Below are 25477 nucleotides of genomic sequence, written 5' to 3' on the forward strand. Positions count from 1 at the left end.
AAATGTAGTAACAGCTACTGTGAAAAGTAACATTAGCTTTATTGTTTTTAATGGTGTTTGTAATTTCATTCTTAGGAATTTAAATCAGCTATTTTTAATAATTGTTTTACTTTTTACATGGCTCAGTTTCTGTAGGAGTATATATTGTTATAATGCAGTAGTATTAAAATGAGTATAAACAGACCTTTTTTGTTGAATGTTTACCATTTAGGAAAGGATTCATTTCTAGTATATTGATTGTGGATTAGTTTTAGTATTTTAAGTCAAACTTGTAATTGCCTAACCCTTTATTTTTAGGGTCTGGGGGCAGGGAATGAATAGGAAGATAAAGATAAGCATTTCCCTAATTTATTACAACTGAGAAATGTATTTTCTTAATTTATTTTTAAAAAATCCATTGTACTTTCCCTTTGGATGTAAAGTAATCTTAGAGGTAATAATTTTAGTAATAGTTTACAGAATTCTTATAGCTCCCCATCCCATCAGAAGAGCTGATGATACTTTGAAAACATTGGTGTTCATGGTTAGTGTTTATTGATAGAAACCCACTTTTCTTTACGATCAATAAAGAAAATGTTTTTTGACATTAAAATCTTAAAAGGAATAAAAGAAGCACTTCTGCTGTTAGCTTTTCAAATAATGAACAAGAAACTTGGTTAAAAATGACCATGTGTAAGTCTGTATATTAATTAGGTGAGTGTCATTATGCTCAATTAGCAGGACTGCCAAATAATCCCTTTAATACTCTGATCTTTTTTCCCCCTAGGGTTTTACAGACAGCCCTCATTACAGTGATCACTTGAATGACAGTCGATTAGGAGCCCATGAAGGCTTGTCCCCAACACCTTTCATGAACTCAAATCTACTGGGTAAGTTGGTAATTCTCTGCAAGTAGTCTTCTCAAAGCTTCTTTGGTCAGAGACATTTTTTATCCCTTTGTCCGGGAGGGACAGGTAAGTATCTAGAAGAAAGTTCTTGAGTTTCTGGGGGCGTCTAGGGCTTTTCTTGTTCAGCACAGCTTGAGGATCAAATGTCCAGAAAATTTGGGGTCTACTCTTAAAGCATTATTGTTTTGGTGTCAAAAAAGGAAGTGGCAGTGTTTGGATTGTCAGTTTTGGGCAATGTCTTTGTGACCTCAAGCGTTACATGTTTTCTGGGGCAGAGAAGTATTGTTTTAGGGGCATTTGTGATGTTACTATTTCTCTTAACGGTTGTATTATGTTGTAATTAAAAATGTGACATAGCAGTGATTTTAGGCAGACTTTACTTGCATTGGACAATATTTCTCCTGGCACAATTTGATTAAAACATAGTATATTTAGATATTGCAGCATTGTTTTAAGCACTTGGCTGCATACTAGGACTTTCTTGAAGTTTTTGTTTGAAGAAGTGAAGTTGCACTTTCAAGAAGGGTATGAACTACCATCTAAACTTGATTTTTATGTTTAGGCAAAACCTTTGTGGTTAATCATGCTCTGCAAAACACCCCTCCTTTCCTTTCTCCTTCTCTGTCTCAAATGAAAGTTTAAAGTTGTTCAGTCTAAAATTATAAACCCAAGCTTGTTTTTTTCAGTTTGAATACCATTTTTTTTGTGTGTAAATATTTTACCTTTTTCCAAAACCTGATTGAAAATAATCTGTATGTTTTATGACTTTTTTTTTCTTGCTTATGCTGGGGCTGAGCATATTACAAAAACTTTCATCTGTTTTACCAGTTATAACTGTTTTTATCGGTTATTGGCATCATATAAATATGGAAAGTTTGTGTAATTGACATTGACTTCATTACTTATTTTATTTCTTAAGGACATGACCTATATTGTGATCTTAGAATCGTCCTTTTAAGACACAGCCATACTAATCTAAGTAGATTACCCAAATCCCAAATCCTGGTGGTCTGCAATTTATTTAAAATGATTTGCTTTGCACAGTCTTTGTTTCCCTTATTCTCTATAGTGTCGAGGAGACAGAATCTGATAGTCTAGTGTGGATTTTGCCTAAGGCGGTTGACAGTTTGAAGCCAGAAGAACCATTAGAGTATGACAGAAGAGTGAAAAAAATCTAATCAGCAATAAAAGTTGTGTTTAAAAATCACAGTTTGTTTCAGCGTAAATAAATGCACATAGAAAATCGTGGTATTAAATGTATTACCATTCCAGATAAAAAAACCAGAGTTAGGTTTAGAATAAATTATTTGGCTAGGGAAAACGTTCTAATTTATTTTTTAAATTTTCATTTGAGCTTGCCATCAAAGTAAAATCGATGTAACACTCCAAATTATTTCCTTTTGGAGTATAACTTTTCCCCAAGTAGGATTTAATTTATATTAAGTGTAGTAGGGCAAGTAAAAGTCAGTGTTTTTGTAATTTTGAATTAAACTAAGCTTTCTTAATTGAGAATATAACTCTGAACTGTGAAAAATCAGAAATTGCTCTTTTTGTATTTATGTTCTTACCTTTATTCTTCACTCATATAGATGACTTTTAGGCCCAATGGAATTTCATCATTAGCACAGCTTTGTGCCAAGGTGACGATTAAAATTTTGTACGGGACAAGTGTGGAAATTAAATGAATCCTAAGAGGTATGCATGTCAGTCACTTGCTCTGAGCAGATGTTGACTAACAATATTCCTGTAATTCACTTTGAGGTAACATTTTCTCAGTTGGAGCAATTACGAGCATGTGCTTGTTGGTTTCTTTAATTTTCAGATAATTATTAGAATACTTTTAATAGTCATCCATACCCTATGTATAAAATCAACATCTAAAAAAAGTCTTGAAGTAAATAAATATTTGTAAGTAGATTGATCTCTTAACAATTCAAATGAAAAAATCTGCATTCATGTGAACTATGTTGTTTAGGTACTACTTTGTATCAGATGCAGATATACAAACCATACATTTTCTTTTCTTATTTTTGAGACAGGGTCTCACTTTGTCACCCAAGCTAGAGTGTGGTTGCATGATGATGGCTCACTACAGCCTTGAACTCCTGAGCTCAAGCTGTCCTCCTTCTTTAGCACAGCACCAGCTAATTTTTTAATTTTTTATTTTGTAGAGATTAGGACTCACTATGTTGACCAGACTGGTTTTGAACTCCTGGCCTCAAGTGATCCTTCTGACCCAGCCTCCCAAAATGTTGCAATTATAGGCATGAACCACCATGTCTGGCCCAGACCATATGTTTTATTTGTGAGTTTTAACTACCTAATGTAAAAATGTTTACTTATACATAAAAGGAGGAGAGAGAATCCTGAAATGATGAAGCAGATAGGTTCAAAATAAATTCACTGGTCATTGGCAATATCTGATATACTTCACTTCCTTACCTTTATTTTCAGTAAAAATGATCAAATGAGGTACCTTAGTCTAACAATAGTGTAAACAATCTGCACAGTAGCTTGCTTTTGGAAATGAATGCCTCTTAAATCACAATGCAGTTCCATACAGCAACAGGCAGTTCAACTTGATATGAGCTGAAGTAATTGAACTGACACCCAAACATGTGGGTTTATAGCAATATATAGAGTTACAATGGATAGACTGACTTTTCTGGCTGTTTGATAATTTAAGGTAGTTTCTGGCTGAAAAACCTAAATTATTAAAACTCTGCTGAGATGTGTATGGTAGTATTTGAAGTATTTGGAACTGTTGATAACCAGTCATCGCAACAGGTAACAGTTGAGAGTGGTGCTGTGCATGATGAATGTTCAGAAACAGCTAAAACTAATAGGAAAGCAGTAACATTTCATGTTGCTGTCAACATATAAAAACACCATTAAGTGGGGTAGGGATTGTACATCTAGGGAATGTTGTTATTTTGAGTATTATGTTCAGCCATAAGCACGTTTGCCTGAAGAAATAGTGGATTATAAAGCACCACTGTCTTCTGTGATAGAGCTTTCAAATACTTTAATGATTTTGTACATTGCAAAAATGAGAAGTTCTGTCTAACAAGGGTTGATAATGATTCAATAATGAACAATTTGCAACAGAAAGTGCGTTTATGTAGTTTATGTATTCATGTAGATATTTTGAAGTGTTTTATGCTGAATCAGTTAATGTTTCTTTTATGAATTGCAGAATTCTCCTGTGGATATGTCAATATGGGAAAGAGGGCTTTTCTTATGTTTCAAGTGAAATAAGTACATCTTTTTGGCACATGACTAGGTAATTAGCATCAAGCAGTTTTGTACTCTGTAATATTAAAACTATATGAAAAGCTTTGACCATAGCAGTGAATCCCATGGTCAGTTCGAGGCTACTATCACCAAGTAGCCTTGTCTATCTCAAGCTTCTTCCAGCTCTGGTCATTTCTCCACCCTTGATCCTCTCATTAATGTCAGTAATACTTGTTTTCCTTTACTTTTTGATAGTCATATTTTTGATGATAGGAGGATCAGTTTACTGGTTGAACTTAGAAACAAATTATTCTCACAGAATTGCCTGCCTTCCATCCCCAAGTGATTGTGTAATAAACTACTATTATCTTTTTAATCCCTCCATGTTTATAAGCTTTACTTATTTTAGGATGTATGTATGTGCATATATGATAAATGGGAAACTTAAGGTGTAAAATTATCTTCGGTTTTGCTTGTTTTCTGAGACCCTTAATTGTATTCCTTTCTGAGACCCTATTTTGCCCCTAGAGATGGTTTGTTAACAATTTTTCTTTTAAAGAGTGAATGTAATATGTGGTGGTTCAGGGGGAAATTGCAGAGCTGAGAGTTAGGAGGTGTGGATTTTAATCTAGATTCTGAAAATACTTTTACCTTTCTGATAGGGTAATTCTGGGAATTCTCAGAGGTCTTGTACAGCTCTAGAATTTTACAATTCCATAATCTCATAAATTTAATAACTTCTATTCAACCCTGAAAAAGGCGACAACTAGAACTAATAGTTGCTATTTTGCTAATGATTAAAACTAAGGCAGATTACAATTAAGTGTTTCTTTCTGAGGTCACAAAGCCAGTAAGTGTCAAAACTAAATGTAGAACTCGTATCTCCTGACTCTTAGTTGAATGCTGCTTCCATTAGGCCACACTGTTTAGGTGTTTAAGATACCTGTTCTTTCTTCGTATCTCAGATTTTTTACTAGCTCAGCATTTTCTTAAACTATAATTATGGAGACACTGATCTTGAGGGATGACCGTAGAAAAAACTGTTTGACAGTGAAATAACTTTGGACACCATTGCGTATCAGTTGTTCCCTCTTAGAAATTCAGATTGTACTTTGGAATGATAAAGACTCTGAAAAAAGAAGAAGCTGATTTAGCTTTTTTAGCCTACGACACCGCAAAATCACATTAGGCACAGAAGGCTTTTTGTAAAAAGCATCATTAGCTTCTGAAAAACTCGTTTTCTGTAGGACACTGGGAAATGTTTCTAGTTATTTAAAGGAAAAAAAAAAAGATCATGAAAGTTCTCTGAAAAGTAAAATAGCATGATGTTAATAGAATTGCTATCCAGTCATCCCTTAGTATCTGTGAGGGATTGGGTCGCCTGATGCCCAAGTCCCTTATATATATATAAAATGGTATAGTTTTGCATATAACCCACACACATCCTCCTATATACTTTAAATCATCTATAACTTACATATAATACCTAACACAATGTAATTGCTATGTAAATAGTTCTTATGTTGTATTGTTTAGGGCACAATGACAAAGAAAAAAATGTCTATACATTCGGCACAGATGCAACCACCCATTTTTTCCCCCTAAATATTTTCAAATTGTGGTTGATTGATTTCACAGATGTGGAACCCACAGATAGAGGGCAGACTGTATATATTGTTGTAACTTATTTTAGGCATGTTAACTCATTTAACAGGTTGGGTCTAATTGCTCAAGTATATTACTGTCAAACCTCTGCTTATAAGCATTTGACTTACAAGCAGACCAAGTGTCTTCCCATTGCTGCTGGAATCTCTTTGCTTAACTCCACTTTCTGTATCTCAGAACTTAAAGGGCACCTCTGGTAAAGCTTCTGTGTTTTATTTCCATTTCATTGTAGATTACATAGGTTTCAGTGGATTTGTCTGGGAGTTTAAGCCCAAGTACACTTTTTTTCTGTATATTTGGTACCTCAAATAACCAAATTTCAAAGAAAATTCTTTTGTAAACTTGATATTGCTTGCAATATAACCTATGCAAAATTCTGAAATCTCCTAGAGTTACAAAGTATGTAGAATCACCATTTTCAGACTATCAAAGGGTAATACAGCCCTGCCCTCAAAAGTTAACTCTTCTGGCTTAGTGGGGTGGCTCACATTCCCAGCACTTTGGGAGGCCAAGGTAGGAGGATTGCTTGAGCCCAGGAGTTTAGGACCAGCCTGATCAATGTAGTGAAACCCTGTCTCTAAAAAAAAATAAAAAAAATTAGCCAGTCATGGTGGCACATGCCTATGGTCCCAGCTACCTGGGAGGCTGAGAGGGAGGATTGCTGGAGCCGGGGAGGTGGAGATCACAGTGAGCCAGATCACTTCACCGTACTCCAGCCTGGGCAACAGATCCAACCCTGTCTTAAAAAAAAAAAATAAAAAATGAAAACAGATATGTAAGTTTGATATACTTGAAATTTCTTCACTAGATGAGATACTGAAAATGATTATAAAGTAAAGTTTAAGGGAAATAGTATCTGATTTGACAGTGTTTCATAAGGATGAGGCCTTTTACTTTTTCCAATGTTTTATTAACCCTAAGTTTCATGAAAGAATATGATTGTATATTCATTGATCTACATTCTCTGACCTTTGGCTGTGCTGACAAACACAAAATGTTGGCACCAAGAGAAACTTGAGAGAAAGGAGCCTAGATTGAAGGAACTAAAACCAAGAAAAATGAAATGACTTGTTAGTTTGAAACATGGCCCTGGCCAGGCACAATGGCTCACCCCTGTAATCCCAGCACTTTGAGAGGCTGAGGCAGGTGGATCACTTGAGGTCAGGAGTTGGAGACCAGCCTGACCAACATGGTGAAACCCCATCTCTACTAAAAATACAAAAAACAAACAAACAAACAAAAAACAGGCATGGTGGCACATGCTTGTAATCCCAGCTGTGTTGGGAGGCTGAGGCAGGAGAATTGCTTGAACACGGGAGACAGAGGTTGCAGTGAGCCGAGATCGCACCACTGCACTGTACCCTGGATGACAGAGCAAGACTCCATCTCAAACAAAACAAAACAAACAAACAAACAAACAAAAAAAGCAGAAAAAGAAACATGGCCTTGAGCCTCTTGATTCTAACTAGCGCACAGTCTCTTTCTACTACGTTGCTTTTTTCCCCTTTTTAACTTCTCATGTTCAGCCATTTGTTTGATTTGCTACCTTTTTCTACATTATAGCTCTGCTGTCTTTTTCTTTCTTTCACTACTTACTGCTTAGCTCTCATTAACCAGTCTGAGTTGTTGAATACCTTCCTCCATCTTTTTCATGTATTCATTCCTCCATTTTTTTCTGCCCTTTACCATGCTCTTTTTCCGCCTTTCACAGAGAAAAGTACTGTATGGTAGAACATTAAACTGAATAATATTCAGTCTATCTTTACAGACTTTATTATTTTAGTGTGATAGAGGGGTAAGAATTTCAACAATTAATATACATGGCAGAATGTCAGTGATACGAATAAATTCTTACAGACATTCAGAAGAGATTACATTCAGGCACAACCAGAGGTGATCAGGAAAAGTTTTATTGTGGGTCGCATTTATTCCAGTCAGCACTCTTTTTGTTATAAGTGACAGAACCTAACTTAAACCGAGTGAAACAAAAAGTGGTGTTCATTAACCCATTTACCTAAGAAGGCTAGGAGTAGATTGATTTGGAGCATGGGGGACCTAGGAGTTTAAACAATGTCATCAGCCCTCCCTCTTACCTTACAAATGTTTTGTTGAAAGAATAAGAACTGGAGAGGCAAATTGGGCCAAGGAGAGCGGATGTGAGAAGTGGGAAAAGATAGGAGTACAGTGTTCTGGTCTCTCCTTCTCTAGATCCCTCACTCCAGTATTTCCAGATTGCTCTAAATTGTTCTTCATGGTTGCTATATTGTAAGGTACCTTATTCCTTAGTGGTATGGAATGTTTTCGTTCAGTGGACATGTGCATTTAATTTATAACATCCTGTTCCTGGCAGTATTGTCTTTTTCCATGCCCCTGCCCTGCCTCCACAGCCTAAAAAGCAGTTCTCTTTCTATGGTGAGAATGAATTTTGATAGCCATTCTCTGAAGCTTTTTCTGTGAACCAGAGATGACCTGAAGGCTTCTTTTCTACCCAGTTTGAGAGAGACCGAAGTAATACTAACGCCTTAGTTTGAAAGAGGTTCCACACTTTCCAGAGTACTCCTGTATGGACTCAGATCCCTCTTATCTATGGGTAATCCGTGCTAGAATGAATTACTTGAAAGAGTAACCAGGATTTCAGAAAATATAGGGAAAAAAATGTTTTATTTGAATTTTTAAAAACTATTTCAAAAATTAAAAATAAAGTAAGAATATAATATTAAAAAGTGAACTATATATTATTCACTAGGTCTTAGAGTAAACAAAGAATTAGTTGTTGATTTTTTTAGCATATTTTTCTCAGAAAATTTATATGGTAATAATATATGTCCTGTATTTCACATTTGAATCTTGTTGATTTAGCCTACTGTTTCTAACTCAGGTCATAATCCATTAGTGACTTTATATTTGATTAAATGGCTCTTTAACACCTTTTACAGGACCTCATGAAGTCTTCAGTCTTTTGCATACTATTCAACTTATAGTAGATTTGTTTTGTTAATATATTATGGGATATTCAACAGAAGATTGATCAAAGCAATCAACTCTGGCTTGAGACAACCGTACTATCTGTAGAGGATATTTCATAGAGATTTTTTTTTTTTAAGTTATCAGGTCTAATGGATTTTTTCATGAGCTCACAACATTGGCTTAACTATGTGTCCTTGCAAACTCTAGGGACTTAAATCAAGTGGACCACCTTTACTTTTATTTGTTTATCCAGTGCATTTCCTCATTGTCACCTGGGTGTGCATTGTCTGTGATCAGAAGTCATCTTTATGGATCCTTACTGTTTTATAGTGGGCCAGTTGCATAGATCTGATAAATGGTTCTTCTTTGAATCTTCCCATTGTTTGTGTCTAGTTCTTAAACAAGTGAACATGAACTCCTAACCAGAGATGTTCTGGGTTCTGCCTGTAGTGAGGTGGATGACAGGGGCTGTGGCTACTTGGTTACTAGAGAACAAGAGAAAGATTGCTTTTAAGGAGCTTTTGTAGCTTTACAGTTCTGCTATATGCGTAGAATTTCAGAAGCACACCATAGCACGCAGTTGAGAATTTGGGACACTGTTTTGATTTGAGAAGAGTCCTGGAGCAGCATTAACAGATCATGCCTCCTATGTGGTAACATTTCAGATTCACTTCTTTTTTTTTTTTTTTTTTTAAATAGAGATGAGATCTTGCTGTGTTGGCCAGGTTGGTCTTGAACTCCTAGGTTTAAGTGATCTTCCTGTCTTGGCCTTCCAAAGTGCTGGGATTATAGACATGAGCCACTATACCTAGCCCAGACTCACTTCTTATAGTAAAGATGCTGCCTTTATCATTTAATAAAGGCTTTCAGAATGTTTTATTTAAAATAAATGGTTTCATATTAAAATTCTCATAGATGTTTGAACTGGATAAATAATATGTTGTGAAGAATAGAAGTAGGGGGAGGTATTCCTGGTACTTACTCCCCATACCCTGAAATCTCTAGGGCCTCTTTCAAAGTGAAGAATTAGCAGCAGCTTGATTAGTGGTCATGGTATTTATATAAGTTTTAATTAGCCATCAAAATAATTTTTTAAAAAAATTTGAAAGCATATACTGAATTGCTTTGGTTTAAATTGTACAAATATTACTGTTGTTTGAAGGTTTCCATTACATTCTGATCTTTAGTTGTATAGGTTTTTTACTGCATTGCTGTAGTTGAATAAGCCTCACATTTTATGTAAAGCCCCATAAAACAGTTGCTTATTTTGAGTGTCAGTTCACCATTTTTGTAATCTCCTTATTTCCACATCTCAGCTTCTTTTTTTTCTTGGAAAATTCAGCCTTTGCCTTTCATAATTCATGGTTTTTGTGACTTCCAGTTTGGTATTCGTTGTTTTTATTTGTGATTTTAGGGGGGCTTTTTTTGGTGGTGGTGGTTTTTTGTTTTGTTTTGTTTTGTTTTTTGAGACAGAATCTTGCTCTGTTGCCCAGACTGGAGTGCAGTAACACATCTATGGCTTACTGCAGCCCCAACTTCCCAGGCTCAAGTGATCCTCCCACTCAGCCTCCCAAGTAGCTAGGACTACAGGTGTGTGCCACCACACCCAGCTGATTTTTTAAAAATTATTCTTTGTAGAAACACGATCTTGCTGCGCTGCCCAGGCTGGTCTCGAACTCCTAGGTTCAAGTGATCCTCCAGGCTTAGCCTCTCAAAGTGCTACAATTACAAGCATGAGCCACCGTGCCTGGCCCCTGATTTTAGGTTTCTGTGAACACTAGAACTTGCCATTCTGCCTGTATTTCAGGACTTTCTGATACACACGTGCACACATGCGTGCACACACACACACGTGCATATGCACCCACACACATATATATATGGGGCTGAGTTTTTAAATCTTTATCTTGAAAAATGTTTCTTTGGGTATTTCCATATACGTGGTATGGTTTGGTGGTTCCACAGTTATTCTTGTATTATGTATTTGTTTTTTAGTTTGAGTATACCTCTGGAGGATTATCACACTTTCAAAATTCCATGAAATTTCTGGGGAGTCACAATTAAATGGGAGTACATTACTAGGCCACTTCACAGCAAATTAAATCAATGAGTTAATATATAGTTAATTGTAAATTTTATTGATTTCTCTTACATACTTTTCCACACTTGTCCCTTAGATTAGGGATTAGCAAACTATACACAAAGAGCCAGATAGTAAATAGTCTAAGGTCTGTGGTCCAGCATACCAATATCAATGATAATCGTATAGGTACTTATATAGCTACTTAAACATGTTAGTAGTTATATGTTTATGAAGTAGGCCATAAACATATAATTCATGGCTTATCAACTAAGCCATAAACATGTAACTACTTACATGTTTAAATAGCTATATAAGTACTTATATGTCATTGATTCGGGGCTATAAAAATAACAGTTGGTGGCCTGGATTTGTTCCATAGGCTACATTTGCCAGTCTTGCTCTAGATAATTTAACAAAAATACTTTAAATAGCAGTAACTCTGCCAATTTGTTGAAGAGTTAAGTTACATATGGCCGGGCGTGGTGGCTCACGCCTGTAATCCCAGCACTTTGGGAGGCTGTGGCAGGTGGATTAACTGAGGTCAGGAGTTCAAGACCAGTTTGGCCAACATGGCAAAGCCCCGTCTCTACTAAAAATACCAAAATTAGCTGGGCGTCGTGACGCGCACCTGTAATTCCAGCTACTAGGGAGGCTGAGACAGAAGAATCACTTGAACCCAGGAGGCAGAGTTTGCAGTGAGCCAAGATCGCATCACTGCACTCCAGCTTGGGTAACAGAGCACAACTCTGTCTTTAAAAAAAAAAAGTGACCGGGCGCGGTGGCTCACGCCTGTAATCCCAGCACTTTGGGAGGCCGAGGCGGGTGGATCACGAGGTCAGGAGATCGAGACCATCCTGGCTAACACGGTGAAACCCCGTCTCTACTAAAAAATACAAAAAATTAGCTACTCAGGAGGCTGAGGCAGGAGAATGGCGTGAACCCGGGAGGCGGAGCTTGCAGTGAGCCAAGATAGCGCCACTGCACTCCCACCTGGGCGAAAGAGCGAGACTCCTTCTCAAAAAAAAAAAAAAAAAAAAAAAGTTATATGTGTGAAATTTTATGGCAAGTACCAGGTTTTTTCTTTTTTATTTAAAAAACAAATTCAGACATGATGGTTGGTGGTTGTAGTGGTGAATTATTTCTAAAGTTTCTGGAGCTATACTGCCTCTATACAGAATGGTAAGTTATCAATTGGGTGAGTTGTTTTTCTGTTGTTTTGTTTTCAAATATGATATAGGCAGATTTCTAGGCAAATGTCAGATTTTCTCTCTCTGAAATCCTATGTTTCCCTTAGTTTTCTATAATCAGAAATCTTTTAGAAAAAACCTACTTCTCAAGATAGCAATATAAGATTGTAGCTTTAGTGTACTGAACTGCTATATTGGGAGAGGAAAAGGTGAAAATTAGCCTGCTTAATAGAGGTGTGGCAGTTGGGCAGTCACATCTCTATTGAGCAGCCTAATGTAGAGAGAAGCCTTCAGAGAACAGCTGCAAAGAGTCTATGGGGGGAATCTATAATGAGAGGATAGTGTGAGAATAGCACAGTAATAAAAAAAGTATACTGTTGCTCTAGTGAAAATCGGTACTGCCCAACATATGAGAATCTCCCCAAAGGGTATGTGCAATAAAAATACAGCATTTTCTAGGCTGTGTGTAAATTTTTGTAAGATAAATGTAAATTATGGATTTTGATGCAGTTTATAAAGTACATAATTTTAAAATTTCGTGTACAGTGATTAATAGTATTTGAGGAATTTTCTGATTATTATATGCTATTCATTTTCAACTTAAGGCTGTCTTCTGTCTTAAGGATATAACTGGGACCCTGCCTCTACAAAACATTTTTTTTTTTTTTTTTTTTGAGGCGGAGTCTTGCTCTGTCGCCCAGGCTGGAGTGCAGTGGCGCGATCTCGGCTCACTGCAAGCTCCGCCTTCCGGGTTCACGCCATTCTCCTGCCTCAGCCTCTCCGAGTAGCTGGGACTACAGGCGCCTGCCACAACGCCCGGCTAATTTTTTGTATTTTTAGTAGAGACGGGGTTTCACCGTGGTCTCGATCTCCTGACCTCGTGATCCGCCCGCCTCGGCCTCCCAAAGTGCTGGGATTACAAGCGTGAGCCACCGCGCCTGGCCTACAAAACATTTTTTGAAACATTAGCCAGATGCAGTGGCACCTGCTGTAGTGCCAGCTACTTTCCAGATGTACATTTGGAAAAGTTAAATGCAAATTGTATAAAGAAAACAGTCCCAAACACACTTATGAAGATGGATTTTTATACCCAATAAAAGAAGACATTGTATATTAGCTCTACCACAATGGAATTTAACCCAAGGAAGTAATTGAAAATACACGTAAAGATGTGTATGCAAGAATGTTTGCCGCACACAGTATTTTATAAAGAAAAATTAACATCACCAAATATGGGACTAATTAAGTTATAATATGGTCATATGATGGATAACATTGCACTCATTAAAACTTACCTTTCAGACTAGGAGAGGTGGATCACTTGAGGTCAGGAGTTCGAGACCAGCCTGGCTAACATGGTAAAACCTGGTCTCTACTAAAAATACAAAAAAAAATTAGCTGGGCGTGGTGGTGGAAGCCTGTAATCCCAGCTACTCAGGAGGCTGAGGTGGGAGAATTGCTTGAACCCGGGAGGTGGAGGTTGCAGTGAACCAAAATCATGCCACTGCATTCCAGCCTGGATGACAGAGCAAGACTCTGTCTCAAAAACAAACAAAAAAACACTTTTCAAAATCGTATTTTGTGATAGGATTTTTCTACAGTATTTCATAGTGGAAAGGCAGAGTAATGTATTACTGCAATATGTGTAGATTATAAAATCTAAAGAAGAATATCAAAAAGTTAACATTGGTCTGATTGGAAGTTAGTATCAGGAGGTACACCGTATATGTGAAAATATACTATATTTTCACAATGAGCATGTATTTATACAGAAAAAATACTTAAGACTATCTCGTAACATAATTGGAAGATAGAGGAAGGGAAAAAATGTTTAGCCACAAAATCCAAAAATATTGGCAGACTTTTCTTGGGAGGCTTAATACGATAGTTGTGATAATATACTAAGCACATTGATTCTTCAGCAGGATTCCCTGTGTGGAGCCACAAGAATAAATCTTTTTTTTTTTTTTTTTTGAGATGGAGTCTTTTTCTGTTGCCCAGGCTGGAGTGCACTGGCACGATCTCGGCTCACCACAACCTCTACCTCTCAGGTTCAAGTGATTCTCCTGCCTCAGCCTCCCGAGTATCTGGGACTACAGGCGCGCACACCCAGCTAATTTTTCTACTTTTAGAAGAGATGGGGTTTTGTCACATTGGCCAGGCTGGTCTCAAACTCCTGACCTCAGGTGATCTGATGGCCTTGGCTTGCCAAAGTGCTGGGATTACAGGCATGAGCCACTGTGCCTGGCCATAAATCTTTATTTTGTTTAACTTTTACTTGGTCTGAGTGATCTCCTTGTTCTCCTTCGAGCAGGATTTAGGCATTCTTCACTATCCCTCTCCTTTTCTCATCTATCTTGCTGGTCTTTGGTGTTTTTTTTGTTTGTTTTGTTTTTCCCGTGAGATGGAGTCTCACTTTGTCACACAGGCTGGAGTGCAAGGGTATGATTTCTGCTCACTGCAATCCCTGCCTCCCGGGTTCAAGCAATTCTCCTGCCTCAGCCTCCCGAGTAGCTGGGATTACAGATGCCCATCACTATACCCAGCTAATTTTTGTACTTTTAGCAGAGATGGGGTTTCACCAGATTGGCCAGGCTGGCTTTGCACTCCTGACCTCAAATGATCCACCTGCCTTGGCCTCCCAAAGTGCTGGGATTACAGGCCTGAGCCAACACTGTGCCCTATCAGTCTTGCTGGTCTTTGTCTTCCTAATGCGTATATGCTGTTTAGCTTTCAAATTCTAACACAGGTTCTTCCTTTTGTATGAATATCCTTAATAGCTACTGCCTTGTATCTCCATCTCTTAATGTTCCTATAAACTTGTTTTTCCAGTTAAATTGCAGCTCCCTGGTGCGGGAACATGACTTTAAACCTTTATGTGTGCCTCATTGTACCTGCATAATTATGTAAAGTTGTTTTTGTGGTAGTGGTGGTGTTTTTTTAGACGGAGTCTCACTGTGTCACCTAGGCTAGAGTGCAGTGGTGTGCATGATTTTTGCTCACTGCAACCTCACCTCCCAGGTTCAAGCGATTCTCCTGCCTCAGCCTCCCAAATAGCTAGGATTATAGGTGTGCATCCCACACCCAGCTAATTTTTGTATTTTTAGTAGAGACAGGGGTTCACCATGTTGGCCAGGCTGGTCTCGAACTCCTGACCTCAAGTGGTCTGCCTGCCTCAGCTTTCCAAAGTGCTGGGATTACAGGCCTGAGCTACCACGCCCAGCCATGAAAAGTTTTTAATGGGAAACGCTGGTTTGGTCTTTATTTATGCTCTTGAACAAGTCACTTAGAGTCTTATTTTTCTCACTTGCAAAATGGGGACATCAGTGCAAGTTTACAGGACTGTTGGATTAAACATTGTGGCCACTTCATAAACTATAAAGTGTTCCATAAATATGAGTTGTTATGTTCATTCTAAGGGGTATTTAAAAAGTGGTTGATTACTGTCAGCATAGGGATAAAAAGCAGATCACATGGGAGACAGCAACAATTCCTTTCTAGGACCAAAGCAGCCAGAAATTAGAGAAAAGGTTAAGTAAATAATTACTCCACATCTATGCATGGCATATTACACACAGCCATCAGAGTCATATCCTTAGGTGCTGATAGAAACATCTCTGAGATACATTAAGTAAAAAAGGCTAAGTGCAGAGAAGCTTTTTCTAATTTGCATTAGAAATGATACATATCTAAATGCAATGTGATATCTTGGATTGGATCTTGGAACGGAAAAATTACATAGGTGGAAAAAATAGTGAAATTCTAATGAAGTCTTGAGTTTAGTCAATAGTAATGCTCTAATGTTAATTTCTTAGTTTTGACAAAAGTAGCGTGGTTATGTAAGATGTAGGGGAAACTGGATGAAAAGTATATGGGAATTTTCTCTACTAACTGATGCTTTTCTATAAATGTAAAATTATTCCAAAATAAAAAGTTTATTTAAAAAATAGTAGGCACTTTTGTGTTTGGCTAGAGTATCTCTGAAAGAATATACAAGAAATTGCCAACAATTATTGCCTTCTGGGAAGAGAACTCCCGGCAGGCAGAAGAGGAAAAGAAACTTCACTGTATACCCTTTTGTATTTTGTACCTTGTGCCTGTTATTGCCATGTGCATGTAAATTACTCAAGATAATGAAAAAGACAGGCCACAGGATGGGATATAAAAATATTTGGAAAAGGCATGTCTCATAAAGGACTACTATCCAAAATATATAAAGACCTTTTAAAATGTAACAGATAGAAAACTTGCACTGGGTTAAGAAATGGGCAAAAGACCTGAACAGACACCTCACCCAGGAAGATAATAATAAGCCTATGAAGAAATGCTCCAAATTGTATGTAATTAAGGAATTATAAATTTAAATGACAATGAGATATCCCTACACATGTATTAAAACAACCAAAATCCAAAACACTGACAACACCAAGTGCTGGTAACAATATGGAGCAACAGGAATTCTCATTCGTTGCTGGTGGGACTGCAGAATGGTATAGTCACTTTGGAAGACAGTTGGACAGATTCTTACAAAACAAAACATGCTCTTACCATACAGTCCAACATTTGTATTCCATGGAGTCTACACAATGAAGTTGAAAATTAATCCACACAGTAATATGCACATAGAAGTTTATAGCAGCTTTGTTCATAATTGCCAAACCTGGAAACCACCAAGATGTCCTTCAGTAGGTGAATGGATAAATCATGGTACATTCAGAGAGTGAAATATTATTCAGTGCTAAAAATAAATGAGCTATCAAGTCATGAAGAGAGATGGAGGAACCATAAGTGCAGATTACTATGTGAAACAAGCTATATATTGTATAATTTCAACTATATGACATTCTGGAAAAGGCAAAACAATGGAGACAGTAAAAAAGATCAGTGGTTGCTAGGAGTTAAGGGGGAAGGAGAGATGAATAGGATTTTTAGGGCAGTGAAACTACTCTGTATAAAACTTTAGTGGTAGATATATGTCATTATATGTTTTTTCAAACCGATAGAGTATACAACACCAAGAGTAAACCCTAATGTAAGCTATGAATTTTGGGTGATAATGATGTGTCAATATAGGTTCATTGGCCAGGCATGGTGGCTCACACCTGTAATCCCAGCACTTTCAGAGACCAGGGCAGGAGGATCACTTGAGCTCAGAGTTCAAGACCAGCCTAGGTAACCTAAGGAGACCTTGTCTCTACAAAATAATTAATCATTATAATAATAAAATTTTAAGAAATTAGCTGGGTTGGTGGTGCATGCCTGTTGTCCTAGCTACTCCAGAGGCTGAGGTTGGAGAATCGCTTAAGCCCAGGAAGTGAAGACTGCAGTGAGCCACGATTATGCCATTGCACTCCTGCCTGGTGACAGAGTGAGGCCCTGTCTCAAAAATAAATAAAATACATACATACATACATACATACATACATACATACATACATACATACATTCTGAAGATCCATGGATTTCTAAGTCAAGAATATTTTTAAACTGTTTAGGAAACTACAATTCTAATGAGTGATTAGCAAGTGAGGAGAACTTTTTGGTTAACATTTAGTCCTTTCCCTTGAGTGCACTGCACTCTTGTACCTTTGGGCAGTAGGAAATGGGAAGCATCAAAGACCATCAACAACTTGAGAATATTCAAAAATCAAAATAATCTGTATTTCAGAATTAAGTACTTACATAAAATATCTTAGTAAGAAGACATGTTGATGTCTGGGGTGAGGGAAAGGCAGTATAGGAGAAAAATATTGGAACATCTCGGAGTTAATTCATTGGTGATAAAATTTTACCTAGGGCTGATCCCTGTCACCTTTCTTCTCCCGGTACCCCCAACCCTAGAGGCAAGATAGATAAAAAGACAAAAACAAATAATATCTGAGTCTGTCCTCAAGTTTACTGGGTGAGAAGTGGGGTTTGAGGATTAGGTTTTGACTGTCTTTTATAATACCAATCAAATCTGAAGAGTCCCTTTTTCTCCCCTAAAATGATGATTCTACTTAGGAAACTCTTACACAATTTCAGTTTTTCACTAGCCAGAAGAAACTGGCTCTACAGGTAGAGTTTGAGAATGTGGGTGAGGTTGTTCTGGTGGTCCCCAGGGTTGGATGTTTAGGCAAACAATTCCTTAGAGAGAGATCTGGCTTGGAGGCTCTTGGTGTGGGGGTGAGGGACATTGTTGGGGGGTAGGAGTGGGTTCTTGGAAATGGAGTTGAGAAAAATGTCAGTGAGCTTATAACTTCCCCTTGGGTTTTTAAAGATTCTACTTAATTTGTCAAAATTGTCCTCAACTTGTTTAAAAGTTCTATTTTTAAAAAAATGTGTACAAAGAGTCAATAACAAATGAAAATATACTTTTCTCTGTGTTGTCAAAAATTTTGTTGTCTGCAAAACAAAAACTATAATTGTGGCTCTTGTAAAATCATAATAAACTATGGTGAATTATAAATTTAAAGTTTTCAGAAATATTTTTCAAATGATTAGTATTAGTGTGGATGAGTCCTTGGGACAGGTGTTTTTTTGTTTGTTTTCTTGTATATGTGAAATCTGAAGTAAAAATAAACCACCCCTTGCTTAAAAAGAGGTTTAGGATGAAGTGGCTAAATCTCAAATTTCCCTTTTTGCTTCAGTGTGTCGGTTAATCTGGCTGTAGGATATATTTATCTACTGTGAAGCCCACCGATGCATGCAAAGCTAAGCAGAGTACAATTCTCCCCAGTGGGTCTTCTTTCTCTGGGCATTTGTAGCTATGCCTCAGTGTGTGGAGTCCGCTGGGGAAAGCTAAAAGGGCTAAGATGTCAGCTATTGTAAAGGTACTGAGATCCTGTTTTAGGAAGGGAATGAGACATCTGGTCTTTAAAAAAATACTTATTTCTTATTTCCCATAAGGCAGTTAGAAGTCTGCACAATAATGATAACAGTTAATATTGTAAATAGGATATCAATTTATGTGGCATTTAAAGAATTTTGAAATTCCTTGTATTTTGTCTATTCTTTCTCTATGAGTATTCGAATTTCTATTTCTCGTCTTAATATCAGATTTTAATTTGTTCTTATAGTTAGTTCACTTGAGCCTATGGCCTAGGTTAGCCATTAACTGAATTAGTTCAGATTATTTATCTTAACCTATTGTTGCTTATAGTATTTTAGGTTTTTGTTGAGATGGATACTATTGTATATTAAAAAATGCATAGAACTTGTCAAAGGTAGTTTAATTTCCCTTTCTACCTTCATAAAAATGTTAAGGGATTTTTACAATGTCATTAGATATTCTTATCTAAATCATTTATATATTACCGTAAATCACAGTTGTATTAAGTCAGCCATGAAGATTTCTTACTTAATGCAAATGAACACGTAAGGTATCTAGAAAGCGTTAATTTGTGAGGGAACAAATTAAAGCAGTTAGAATTACTGTTGAGCTGTATATGATAGATGAAATATTTTAACTGAAGACACAAATAGTTCTAATATTTCTAGTGAGAAAGTGTGTAGATCATTTAATGTCGTAGGAGACCAAAGTGGAAATTTGGAAAAAGTAAAAATGACTCCTAAATTACCCAGCAAGTTGTAAAGATACACCTTTCTCAGTATGCATTCTCATGATAGCATAACAATGTATAATATATCTGATTACTGTCATAATTGACTACCTTGAAAGATAATGGTTCTAAGGGTCAATAAAGTACACAATAAGAAAGATTTAATTAATGTGATCAAGGTAGGCTAAAAAAATGAATATTTGTTCATCTGAGTATTAAGATTTTTTAGTTTTAAGGAATTCTATTTTAAATATACCATAGTTGGGGAAAAGAACCATGCTTTTGCCTTGAAAGCACTGGCAGAATAGATTAGTGTCACAGATAGTATGAAACTATGACACTGAATCTTTTTGGCTTGTGTTAATAGGTTCTGACGTAATGGGTATCACATTTTCACTTTTAATACAGAATCTAAACAAATGCTTTGCCAGTTGATAAACTGGAGTCCTCTTTCCATGGTGCTCATTAATTATTTTCTCTGATTGGCTCATATGAATTTGGTTGAAAGTTGGCTTTTAATTGGAGAAGCTGAGATTTTTTGTGTACAGGAAGAAAATAATGCAAGAGTAGTAATGAAGGCTGCTGCTTTCTGTCTAGTTCCATAAAACCCTTTAATTTAGGAAGCTCAGTCTATCTTTACAGGTTGCGTGGGCTGGCCCTAGATAGAATGGATACATTGGGTGTTGAAAACTGGAAAGTTCATCTCACTATATAAATGAGGAAACGGAAAGTAAGCCCCTGTGTTCGGTTAGAATGCCAACTGATGTTAAAAAGGTTGAAACACTCTAGAAGCTTTACCTTCAGATTATTGCCAACATTAATTATTATGTGAAAAGGGTTTGAAATTTGATATGGTAATAGGAGATTAAAATGGCAGAGTGTGGTTTCCTAGGCTAAAATGGGTCAGCGGACGGAAATGTAGAATTCCAGTTAATGAGGAACCACATTTATATTCTGTCTCAGATGCGTTGTGCCTGGTGCTAGTCCCATACATTGGACTTGAAATGGAATCATCTTTTTAATGTCCTCTCTTTTTTGGCCTGCTGTGATCGTACTCTAGCTTTTTTCTTGTTTTAAAGATGGAGGTTGTGACAATTAGCTAGTGCTGAATTGACTTCTGTTGGCTTCTTGGTAGAAGAAATGTGTTATTTCACCCTGGACGGAGGCATGGAGTGTGCAGATCCCAGTCAGTTTCCAGCCAAACTCTATGAAAACATAGTACCTACAACTTTTGCTAGGTATTCATTGCGTTCATAAAAGAGAAATTTTGGGATCGCTGTGGGTAGGGACAATTCCGTTTTTCTCTAAGACCTAAGCAAGAGAGATCATTTAGACTGAGATCCTTGGTGTATTCTTGTTCAGAGAAGATGACACAAAGGGGAATAGAAGTAATCACTAGGCCTTGCAACCCAATTTGAACTTCACCCATGACAACCATCAGCCACGGGAGGCCCAACTCCCATCTCCTCTCTTAGTTTGCCTGTGTGGTGCAGAGGAATAGGTAGGTTTGGTTTGTTTATCTTTTTTTTTTTTTTAAGATAGGGTCTCACTCTGTCTCCCAGGCTATAGTGTAGTGGCACAATCTTGGCCCACTGCAACCTCTGCCTCCCGGGCTCAAGTGATCCTCCAGGCTCAGCCCCACCAAGTAGCTGGGAGTACAGGCGCGAGCCACCATGCCCAACTAATTTTTGTATTTTTTGTGGAGACAGGGTTTTACCATGTTGTTCAAGTTGGTCTCGAACTCCCGAGCTCAAGCAATCCACTAGCTTCAGCCTTTCAGAGTGCTGGGATTACAGGCATTAGCCACCGCACCTGGCTGGCTTATTTATAAACAGTTTGTAAGTGGAAGAGGAGAAAGTGCAGAGTTACCCAGAAGTGCCACATGAACAAGATGCTAACCCCTCTCTCCTCCACTTCTTTTAGATTAGCAAAGAAATCTAACTTCATAGTGATCACAGGAATATTTCTGGAGTATAGTTTATATTTTCCATGTGATTTAGAAGGAAAGGAAATCCTCTGCCCCTCATCCGTCTTAAGAAGGTGGGAATGAGAATTGTACTCAAAATTTTTTAGTCCAGAAACATGAGCCTGCTGACAGCTGAGGGCTCTAGCTCTCTAGATTTGGATAGAAAGGCCTGGGGGTGGGAATATCCTCCAGGCAGGACTAGCCCTGTGACCTATCTCACTTGAATTTTCAGGTGATCTGACTTTCCAGTGATCTAAGACCGTAGTGCAAAGAAGCCAAGTCTCAGGTAGTTTTTTCAGGGACAGGCCTTGGGTTAGCTCTGCCTGAAGGTAGATGACTACTTTGGCAGATAATGTGGAGGAAGGAACACTACTCTTTGGAATGCCCTCAGCTGTCTAACTGTGACTGATTGTGCCTGGCCCAGCTGCAACTTGATCTCAACAAATGTTCAAGGAGAGAAGCTGTGATAGGGCCACTTAGATTGCTGTATAGCAATCTAAGGAGTATAGCAGTTGAGGTTCCATCTTTCCAGCAAGGTGTAGATGGCCTGGATTTTTTCTGGAAAACCAGTGGACAGGCAGTTCATTTTTGTGAAATTGATTTGGTATAGCACAAATTCTAATAATTTTTCCTGTAAGAGTTTTACTATACTATCTCATATTTTATTGAGTACCTTTTATGTGCTAAACACTGTGCTTAAAAGTGTGGGAAATATCAAGATGAAAAAGACATTACCTTCAAAAGAATTACTAAAGACTCAGACTTTGTACTTAATAAGCTTATGATGAGTATAAAAATAGAATACTGTCTAGACATTACATTCCATATTAAGCTGCTATAGTAATATAGAGCATTTTATAAGAGTAGGAAAAAAATAAAATCCAAACTCATTTAACTAAAACATGATTTTCAGTTTGAATACTTTAAGTTTCAATTAAGAATTCTGCGTTTTCATGGCAAGAAGTTATCGTGGATCTCCTGCACATCATTGTTCTGTGTGTCCTGTTTCTAGGATAAAGCCTCTAGGCTCCTTAGTATGGCACTTAAAGATCTTCATTTTCTGGCTCAAGCTTTGTTTTTTTTCTCATCTTCATCTCTACCAAGTACCCCACACTCTGGCCATATCCCTGTGACTCCCTATTTCTAGAGCTAATATTCACTTTCACAAGTTTGTGCCTTTGCTAGATGACACTGAATTTCTTCTTATCCGTCAAGGATTAGCTTATGCTTGACATCTGTAGCTTCGGAAATAGACATTCATTGCTTCTTTTGTATTTCCTTAATGATCTGTGCAGCTCGCTGAGTAGCACACCTTAGTACCGTTTATCATAGACACTGTGTACACCTCTCTCTTTTTCTGCTGAATTATAAATTCCTTGAGGGCAGGTCTCTTTGTTATTTATATTTCTATCTGTATCTTCTACAATATGCCTGAAATATAGCAACATTCAGTAAATTAGCATTTCTTGACTGGCAATCCCTTACCTTTCTTTTGCTTCTTTTTTTCTTTTTCTTTTTCTTTTAAGGCTCATTTCCTACTTTCAGGAAAGGAGTACTGTCATTGTCTGCTGGAAGATACAGAACTGTTGAAAAGTAAATTGAGGCTGGGCTCAGTGACTTAACACCTGTAATTCCAGCACTTGGGAGGACAAGTCAGGAGGATTGCTTGAGACCAGGAGTTCAAGACCAGCTTGGACAAAATAACAAGAGCTCATCTCTACTTAAAAAAAAAAAAAAAAAAAATCAACTGGCCCGGTCGTGGTGGCATGCACCTGTAGTCCCAGCTACTTAGGAATCTGAGACAGGAGGATAGCTTGAGCCCAGGAGGTAGAGGCTGGAGTAAGCCATGATGACGCCACTGTAGTTTGGCCTGGGTGACAGAGTGAGACCCTGTCTCAAAAAGAAGAAAAAAAATAGTAAATTCAGAGATGAAACCTGGCTTTGGCCCCAGTCTTGAAATAGTCTTAGATCTTCTCAATAGGGATGGAGGACTTTAGTGAATGGCTTCGATTTTGAGAACCATATTTAAGCCTAACAACTAATTTTTTTGTGATCCCTTTTTGAAAACTTGTTTATCTCACTAATATGTGATTTATTACTCTTTGACATAGGAGCATATTACATGTTCTATTTATTACTCTATCAGGAGCTTGTTACTTGGGGAAGTGGTTGTAGTTGGCAGTCATCCTAAGGTACTTTTAGCCAGTAGAAGAAAATATAGGCATTTAACCTACTGTAATTGTTTGTTGAGACAGGGTCATGTTCTGTTGTGCAGGCTGGAGTGCAGTGGCATGATCGTGGCTTACTGCAGCCTTGACCTCCTGGGCTCAAATGATCCTACCACCTCAGCCCCCCAAGTAGTCGGGAGTACAGGTGCACACCACCACACCTAGCTAATTTTTTTATTTTTTATTCTTTGTGGAGATGGGGTCTCAGTTTGTTGTCCATGCTGGTCTTGAGCTCCTGGAATTAAGTATTCCTTCCGCTTGGGCCTCCGAAAGTGCTGGGATTACAGCTGTGAGCCACCATGCCCCACCTATAATGTTTTTATAAACAGCTAAGATTTTAAGTGGAGGTAGCAGTGGCACACGTAGGGTGGAAAGGGTTAGCCTTTGTAAGCATTTCTTAGGATACATGAATTCCTCTCAGTTGTTTCTGATTTCACAAAAATCTCAATGTTTTTATTTCCAAATAGACAACATTCTTGGTTTCACAGTGTAGTTGGTTGAGTTTTAAGTTGTTTTTTATCTTTGGCATCCGGCGTAATGCTTTGCCTGAAGGAGGCACTAAGAAATATATATTGAATAAGTGAATGAATTAAAGCTGTTTCTTACCAAACTCAGGACTAAAATGAGCGGTTTTTTTTTTTTTTTTTTTTTTTTTGGTAATGCAACAAGGAAGGAAAATAGAAAACAGTAAGCATCTTTATTTTGCTCTCTGTTCATGTTGCATGACAGCAGTGTTAAACAATTCTCAAAACTATCAAATGTCTGATTGAGCTTTGGTTTAGGCTGACAGTACTTTGAACTTTTAGATTTGTTCTCTTTCTGTAGTTTTGGAAAATAAATATTCTTTTGGGTTCTGTTTACCTCATAGGATAGATAATGGCTATCCACCCTTTAACTGGAAGAATTAAAGATCAAAGGTTCAAAGTTCTGTTCAAAAATTATAGCTTAGTTCCTCTTGTTGCAGTAACTTTAATGTACTTCATTCATTTATTTATGGAGTGAGCTACATAAACTAATAAATGAAACATAAGTGTATTTTAGTCCTGATGTTAGCTTCTGATTATGAAGAAAAACAGGTAATTTCTAAGGTTTCAACATGAAAATACACATTCTAGTAATTTTTGGTGAAATTGGCAGTGACATTAGTGGCATTAGCATCTTACAAACAACTGTTATTACTGTCATGGAAGCTCTTTTGAAAATACTTAGGACCTGGTGAAGATGTGAATTGTATTGGAAGAATCTGTAGTAAGTAGAAAAAAGCACAAGCCTGTAGGCAGATTTTTAGGAAAGGTCATACTGTCTATTTTGGCCTAGATTTTAACTTTGTTTCACTAATGCCTTGTATTCCGCTAGTGATTGATTTGGGTTAGTAAGTATAATCTGTCAGAATGTTAATATATTATTATAAATTAGTCAAGTTCTGTTGCTTAATTCCTAGCAGAGAAGTTTTGTGCGAGAAAGGTCAGTCATGTTGGCGTGTGGTGTACCATGGATGACAATTTACTGAATGGATGGGCTCTGTGGTAAAGAGTTTAGCACCCCAAGCACCAGGTAAGCAGAGAGATGCTAGGCAATCGGAGAAGATTGTAAGATGAGAGAGAAGAGGAAAACAAAGATGTATTCCTTCCAGGCCTTAACTCAGAAAAATAGGAAAAAAATGCCTTTTTCCTTCTCTGTTCTGTTCAGTTCCCAGACTTACCATTTACATAGTTCCTT

At 37.4% G+C, this 25477-nt stretch overlaps 1 protein-coding gene across 6 annotated transcripts in view; it reads left to right on the forward strand.

The window, feature by feature from the left end:
• TCF12 (transcription factor 12) overlaps positions 1-25477 on the forward strand; it is a 372383-nt gene that overhangs the window by 174690 nt on the left and 172216 nt on the right. For all 6 annotated transcript variants that reach the window (XM_032174711.2, XM_032174712.2, XM_032174715.2 and 3 more), the window contains one exon: positions 767-869. In XM_032174711.2, the coding sequence (XP_032030602.1) occupies positions 767-869 (103 nt within the window). The remainder of the gene's footprint in view (positions 1-766; positions 870-25477) is intronic.

Source organism: Hylobates moloch, unplaced genomic scaffold, assembly GCF_009828535.3.
Source record: "Hylobates moloch isolate HMO894 unplaced genomic scaffold, HMol_V3 SCAFFOLD_14, whole genome shotgun sequence".
In the NCBI taxonomy this organism is placed as follows: Eukaryota; Metazoa; Chordata; class Mammalia; order Primates; family Hylobatidae; genus Hylobates; species Hylobates moloch.